The sequence below is a fragment of the Pararge aegeria genome, chromosome 13, assembly GCF_905163445.1.
Source record: "Pararge aegeria chromosome 13, ilParAegt1.1, whole genome shotgun sequence".
NCBI lineage: Eukaryota > Metazoa > Arthropoda > Insecta > Lepidoptera > Nymphalidae > Pararge > Pararge aegeria.
In genome coordinates, this window is record NC_053192.1 from 11086425 (window position 1) to 11094458 (window position 8034).

Below are 8034 nucleotides of genomic sequence, written 5' to 3' on the forward strand. Positions count from 1 at the left end.
AGAAGAGCCATAGTTAACGTAATAGTAAACAATATATATCAAACTTAAACGAGCGCACAGTCAACTTTACAAGATGAGGAACGAAAAACTGCGCAGTGCGCGCGGGGACGCTTCAGTCATGTGGCGCTTGGTCAGATACATAATCTCAGACTCATTATTTAGAACCCATTTTGAGAACCAAGCTCATTCTTTGCAGTAAAGATAACTACACAATATTTAATTTCGATATTCAGTAAAAAAATGGTTACAGCTCTAGTATAAAAAAAAAAAGACTGAGAACGTAACTGTTTTCGGAACGTTTCGCAACAATTATAAATTGCATGCTACTATGAAGTAAGCGCAAAAAGAATACTCGCGATATATTCTTTCATATTATTTAACGTCCCAAAAAAATTTACGTATTTTTTAAAACACTGTATGTAATTGATTTTTATTTTTTTGTTTCTTTCAGTTTCGTTCCAAGTTACATTCTATGGTCTTGCACAAATGTCAAAACGGGCCTATTACATTTTTCCGACTATAGTAGGTAGTCAAAATTATTCCTTGTTCTATAGCTATACAAATTACTTGATATAAGCTAGAATAGAAGCTAAATAGATTTTTGAAGTTCGAACTGTACAAAATAATGTTAATATAACGTAACGTCATAATTTTGAATTCGGCGTTTCATCTGTCATGGAGCCGATCGCTAGATTATGCAGTTTTATTTATTGAAAATAAATACCAATCTTACTTCGAATACGAATAAAAATATGTTTTATCATAATATGTTAATCATATTATGTAATTAGATTAATACCTTCAACATTTTAGAGATTCTTTGTTACTGTCATTATGCATATTCCCATCAATGAAACAATCAGCCACACAACAGACAAAAATATTAATATTTATTTTTTATTGGTCCTTATATTATACTAGTGTTCGGTATAGTGGATAGGTATTGTATAAACAGAATTAAGAACATACGGAAACCGTGTACACGACTAATATTGAAGAGTCAACCAAAACCACTCCACTTTAGATTAGTTTCTCGATAAAACGGTTAGTCTCTTCAGACCACTTAGCAGTTGACAGTAATTATTTTACCTCTAATTTTCTAGGCTTTCACCAAAAAAATCCTTAGTTTAATTACATGGTAAACGTATGCGAATATAGGGCTTATATTTTGACTAAGGTGTTTAGTTTGTGAATTTAGGCCTTTTAGAGTCTGAGCAAGAAGCTTGGCTCTAAATTAAATCTGATAACTTTTGACAGTTTTAATCATATGGTCTCGTCGTCGTCTTGCCAAAATTTTATATGGAAATGTTTTTAGGCTAAAACTTTTATTTTTTTCATTTATTACTTTTTTAAATTATTTATAATAAAAATAGGGACTCCCCTCTTTCAATTATCAGAACTCTAACTAAATTGTTAGACCTCTAGCGACAAAATTGCGGAAGTCTCATATAAATTCAGTTTATGGGATTGGGGGATAAAAGTTACAAGGTTTATAATTTGTGTACTAATACTAGCTTACATTCAGCTTTCTCTAGGACATTAGGAAATACTCTACGTATTTGGATGATCATCAGTGAGTCAATTTCGAAAGAATGGTTTTTTTAGATATCAGTATAATCTAAAATTTAGAAACATATTCATTCTAAAACTCCATAATATATGTTTAATAAGTCCGCTATTAACAACATATCCGAAGAATTTTTTATCTGGTATAAACCAAACCCAAGTTATAAGGCTTCTAATAGACGAAAAAGAAAAAGTAGGCAGTGGCTGTTGGCGAGGGCACTACCGTGTCCCCAGATAAATGGAAATAATGTGTATTGATTTTATTGATTGGTTATGTTGGCATTGTGTTCTGCTGCTAAGTCGAATTTTTTTCCAAAAAAAACCACTCGTACCATCGATTGTTAAACCGATAGTACAATCAGTAGTGATGTGAAAAAAATAGAACCCTATTCCTATCGAATACGTTTTAATAATAATCCATTTTAAGCAGTTAAGTAAATTAGTCATTCTGAGATGAAGACCAAAATGAGTAAAATAAAAAACGCAAATTTTTGCATTTTGAAAGAAGTAGCGCACTGAAAGCGTAGTAGTATGGGCTTCAACCTCCCTTTCCGAGTTTGATTCCCGGCATGCACCTCAAACTTTTTTTATTCCACTAAGTTAGCCCTTGAGTGCAATCTCATCTCCGAGTAAGCGATGATGCAGTTTAAGATGGTAACGTGCTAACCTGGTAATGGCGGTAATTCCCGATCATGGTCAAACTCTGGAACTCCCACCGAAAAAACCACAGCGCTCACCATTACGCCAGTAAGGGAATTGTTTAAAACGAGACTTTTCATAACACAAAACTTTTTGTCAAAACTTTGAAATTGTGTTTCTTAAAGTGAAGTTTCGAAGAGTTTTGAATAATAAACGACATATATCCCAAATGTCAGTAAAAAGTACAGTTTGTTGACTCTATCTAGTGAATGTTTGATTTAAATGAATCAACTAAAATGTTCTAAAAGACACAGAAGGAGTGCCATCATAGGTGCACAGATGGCAATAATGTTATATTATTGAGATAGTATTATTTGGCAGCTCACGTTCCGGGCTCCGGGCAAGACAAAAGTTAATGTCGGGGAGTTTCAGATGAAAAATCGGTAATAATTTATTATCATTATACAAAGCCATTATTAATCGATTAATTCGATAATCGATTATTTTTTCACATCCCTTTTCAGTACGAGATAGCAGACCAGGTGCAACACTATTTGACGCATCGTGGGACGCTCTAATTCGCGCTGTTAGTTATTATTTCGTATTTGTTTCCTAGTATTATTAGCAGGTACGTGAATAATAATTGTTTTCTAATTTTAAAGGAATCTTCTGATTTTAACCGACAATTACAATGTTATAGTTTCAGGCAATGTCGGGCATAGCAAGTGCACGTTTAGCCGAGGAGAGAAAAGCTTGGCGCAAGGACCATCCCTTTGTAAGTGTCATGTCTATGAAACCATGATTGTTAGTTCGAGTTTTCTATTTCTACAGTTCAGTTTACATGTCCTGTTTTTTTATTTCAGGGTTTCGTCGCCAGACCTATGAAAAATCCTGATGGATCACTGAATCTCATGACTTGGGAATGCGCAATTCCTGGCAAAAAGGGGGTTAGTGTAATATTTTTTATACTCATCAAACAATTAAGTTGAGTGTTTACGATCTTATTTTTATATATTTGACCCATCAACCAGTCAAGTTCTTTCTAAGTATATTTATTCTTCACTCAATTTTATCAACATTTTATTTAAATATTTATAATTTAAAATAACAAAGAATTCGTATACTCACCTACCTACCTAGCTTTATGTTCTGTTGTTATATTTACAAACATAAATCATGCCAAAACATAGCATTTAAGTTGTAGTGCATGACTAAAATCTTAATCCTCTAATTTCCTTAATAGCTGGTGATACAACACTTTATCTTTTTATCTTATGCTATCTATTATCAGAAATTGGACATTGGAAAGAAGAAGCAAAATCACACATTGCATTGCATCTGATCAATGTGTACATAGCAGTGAGTAGTGATGGTGATAACTACAATCGTAAACTTAAAACTAAAGCTATGAGGGTTTCAAACACACCCTGGTCTAAGTAGAAGCCCACAACAAACTTAGCCAGGTGTTATAAACTGAGCCAGTAACCTTGTACCAAGCTCAAAATCAGTTGTTCATGGAGTACTGCAGCCATTTATAGGATGACTTTGCCAAGTAACAGCTTGATGCTTTGGATTCGGTTAATTGCTGTGCTAAGTGACTCATTGGCAACAACCTTTTAGTCAGTAGACTTTAAAGTCTTGAACACCAGTGCAAGGTGGCCTGTCTAGCTGTATTCTACAAGATACATTTTGGAGAGTGTGAGCAGGAGCTATTCAATTTGGCTAAACTATCTCCTTTCTTCCATCAAATTGCGAGGCACCGAAAGAATCTGCACCATTACAGTGTTGAAATACCATCAACACATACTACAAAGCATTTTGCTTCTTGCTTTCTGATCCACACTGCAAAGGCCTAGAATGCCCTACCATCTTCCATCTTCCCTGATACCTATAATCTGGGTACCTTAAAATCAAAAATGATTAGACATCTTCTAGGCAAGCACGCCCCATTTTAGGCTGCATCATCAATTATCAACAGGTGTGATGCAGTCTAGCACTTTTTTATATATTTAAAAAAAAAAAGTCAACATTTTGTACCCATGCAAGTGCCTTTCAATGTTTATTAGTTAGGTTAGGTAGTAGTGTTGCCTTAGTAACACTAAATAAAACTCATAATTCGGGAGTTACAATCTTGTATGGAAAACTGCAACCTGGCCCACTGACTGGAAAGAGTCCCTGGTTGTCCCAATACACAAAAAAAACCCAAAACCCAATGCACAGTGGCACTTAAATGCAATGCTAGCAAAATAATGCTTTATGTACTCAATGATAGTGGTGTCTCTGAACCTTTTAAACCGGAAAAGGGAGTGAGGCAAGGATGTATCCATTCTTCAATCCTTTTTAACATTTGAGGGAATAAATCATGAGAATGGCCCTGGAAGGTTGGGAGGGAAGAATGTCTATTTCAGGATCAGTAACCTGAGACATGCAGATGATACCAGACTTTTTGGATCATCGGAAAAGAACATGCTCAACTATTCCGCAGGGTAGAGTTGGAGAGTGGGCTAGCTGTACTTAGTATTAACAAATCAAAGACAAAAGTTATGCTGATGGACTGGTCAGCTTTGTAGAACTAGAGAACTCTCGTTAAAGAGAGAGCTTGTATACCTTTGACATTGCTTTCGGACCATGGAGGAAGTGAAAACGACATTAGAAGATGAATTCAAATAGCTAAAGGTGCAATGACCAAATTAACAAGAATTTGGCAAAACAGTAAGGTATCCGATACCACCAAAAAAAAAACTAGTCCAAATATTAGTCTTTTTAATTAAGAAAGGAAAAAAAATAAATGCCTTGGAAATGTGGCGCTGGAGAAGGATGCTACGTATACCATGGACTGCTAAGACAACTAATATATTGATCCTGAAGCAGCCATGTATTAACACCAGGCTCTCCACATTGTGCTACAAGAATATTCTTAGCTACTCTGGTCACATTGCTCGATGCTTACCCAGTTATCTGGATAAGCTAATACTGGTAGTTAAAAGGTGTAGGGTAAAAGAACACGTAGCTGATCGCCTTGTCGCTGGTCTGACCAGTTAGAGTCGCTCACAGGCCTCCCTATCACAGAAGCTATTCAAAAAGCCGAGGATAGAAAAGTAAGGATGTGATAAAAATCGCTACAAAGGAACTTGAACCTGGACACGACCTTCAGTAATGAAGTAAACGACAAAGAAGAGAGTAACACCTTAGTCTGTGAAGGCTCAGGTTTCTGGTTTACACAATTTGAGTGTGGAACCTGAAAATTAAAGAGAATTTCAAATACACATTCCATTTATTTTACTGTAGACAATACAAGTATAAAAAGTTATAGGTAGTGTAAAATCTTTGCAAACTACTGACTTTACAGTGCATTCAATAATTAATCTGAGTCTGAGGCTGAAAATCTTATACTAAGGGCATATGAGTAAGCCAACTCATCCTTCTAACAGGGCTAGAGAGCAGATTCTTCCCTCTGCCCATGATGCCTACAGCTGGCTGGCTTGGTTTTGCTTGCAACTCTCAAAGAGCATACAAAGCAGCTGAGTTACTGTACTCATTAAATTATTTAAAAAAACAATTTTTTTGTTTCTTTGGTGACTGACCCCTACAAACAAATGTTTATTTACCTGGACTATACTGTGGACTATTTTCATTCCTTAGGGGAAACAATCTCATGTTAGACCAACAGGGCCATTGAGAAACAGGAAGCCACTTGCTGTTTCTCTGGATATCTATAAGCCTTTCTTCAGGGATCTGTTCTATCTGCTACTCTTCTTCTGCTGCACATCAATAATCTACTGAATCATTGCCGTAGGGTCAGTGGTAGTTGAAATACTTGATCAAAGAGAGTTTTATTATAAATTAAAAAGAGGTGTCTGATTGAGGTGACACCAATTTGTCAACTCAAATCGAGTCTAAGGCCAAAGCAGCTAAAGAACTTGGCATCCTTTACAGGCTCAACTCAGCCAAGTCAACAATCTTGTTAGGGCACATAAAAAAACCTCATATTAATATAATCATGATTCTATTTATGTATTATTATCTAATATAAAGCCACAATATACCTCACTCATACTTGGTTATATATTATTATTATGATGATATAATTTAATAGCCCAATCTCTTTGTGATAGAGGTCCCTGGGCTATTAAATAGGAGGATTATGTTGGTGATATAATTTATGTATATATTATATTTATTTATTTATTTAATAGAAAGCCAACGTTTATTATCGATTATGATCATAACTTAAGATATATTTGTTAATCATTTTCAGACTCCATGGGAAGGTGGCTTATACAAGTTGCGAATGATTTTCAAAGATGACTACCCTTCAAGTCCACCCAAGTGTAAATTTGAACCACCCCTCTTCCACCCCAATGTGTATCCTTCTGGCACAGTGTGCTTATCATTACTTGATGAGGAAAAAGACTGGCGTCCAGCAATTACAATCAAACAAATTCTTCTTGGAATACAAGATCTCCTGAATGAACCAAATGTGAAGGATCCTGCACAAGCCGAAGCATATACAATCTATTGGTTTGTATTATATTTATTTTTAGCCACAACTTTTACTGTTCTGTTCAGTTGCAAACAGCATTTCATAAACTGAAGAGGAATTTTAATTTATGAAATACTTGCTGCTGCTAGAGAATGAATTCCTTGAACCTCAAACAATTTGAATAAGCAATTGGACAAATGTATCTATATGTTTTATGGCCCTTGCACACCATAATTCAAAACAGTTTAAAACTAGGTTGAAATTAAAAGCATTAGAATATTAACTTTATTTTATGTGATGTTTAGCAAACCAGGCTAAGTTGACCACTTAGACCCAAATACCAACAATACTTAATGTCACATGACAAAGCTTGTTAGTTTTATTGAAATAAAATAACAATAATATTAATTTTATATTTTTTTTTTAGTCAAAACCGGTTAGAGTATGACAAGAGAGTGAGAGCGCAGGCGCGTGCTATGGCTGCAACTGAATAAAAAGATAAGCTTCCTGCAACATTCCATACCATGGCGGGAATGAAAAGTCCAGCTTTGATAGCAGGAGATTGTTGTGTACCTCTTTTCAATAGATTCCCCACACTTCTATGTATTTTTATTGTTGCTTAGGAAATGATACCAACCAACCAGTATTTTTTACTAACAGTAATAAAGAATACAATTTTAGGCAAATAAATTTGAATTAATTGGTACCTCTAGTAATTATGTATGCTATGATTGTAACAGTGATAATGAAGGCAATGTTGTAAAAGTTGGATAGAAGCAGGCGTACTTTGGCGGAATTCCATGATATAAAACTAACACAAAGCTTAATTTGCTTTACTCTGCGAAAAGCTTTTCCTTTTTGTGGAGTATCCATAGCAAATTGATTGTACAGTGCTGTCCCTCCAACTGTTCAATTCTGTTGCAATCCATGCATTGTTTGTAATTATATTCGTACTAAAAGTAAATAACTGTGAATGTTGCATTTTTGCATCAATAAAGCAGAAATAAGTTTTAAATTAATGTAATGGCCAATTTTGGTTATCTTTTGGTACCATTGAATTGATGATAAATATTATTTGCAATTGTTTGGAAAAGCAGCAATATATAAATATCATATCCTAATGCTTCAAAGTTGGTTCTAAAAAGAGATTAGGTTTAAGTAGTGTTAAAGTATTTACTATCTAAAAATATTGTTGGCAGTAAATAATTTAACAAAATTTAATAAATTAAAAATCAAACTTAGTATATTATTGAGAAGCATCTGTATATCATTCACTGTTATTAAAATAAGCAGTATGGATTATATGTAAGGTTTTTAATTTATTTAAGAAAAATTATCATTTGAAC

The 8034-nt window shown here is 34.4% G+C and overlaps 1 protein-coding gene across 1 annotated transcript; it reads left to right on the forward strand.

Moving 5' to 3' along the window:
* Positions 1-2744: 2744 nt before the first annotated feature.
* On the forward strand, positions 2745-7992 carry LOC120628523 (SUMO-conjugating enzyme UBC9-A). Its single transcript, XM_039896905.1, has 5 exons — positions 2745-2833; positions 2906-2980; positions 3069-3152; positions 6464-6726; positions 7116-7992. Exons 2-5 carry the CDS (start codon positions 2915-2917, stop codon positions 7180-7182), a joined length of 480 nt encoding a protein of 159 aa, XP_039752839.1. The 5' UTR covers positions 2745-2833; positions 2906-2914; the 3' UTR covers positions 7183-7992.
* The last annotated feature ends 42 nt before the right edge of the window (positions 7993-8034 follow it).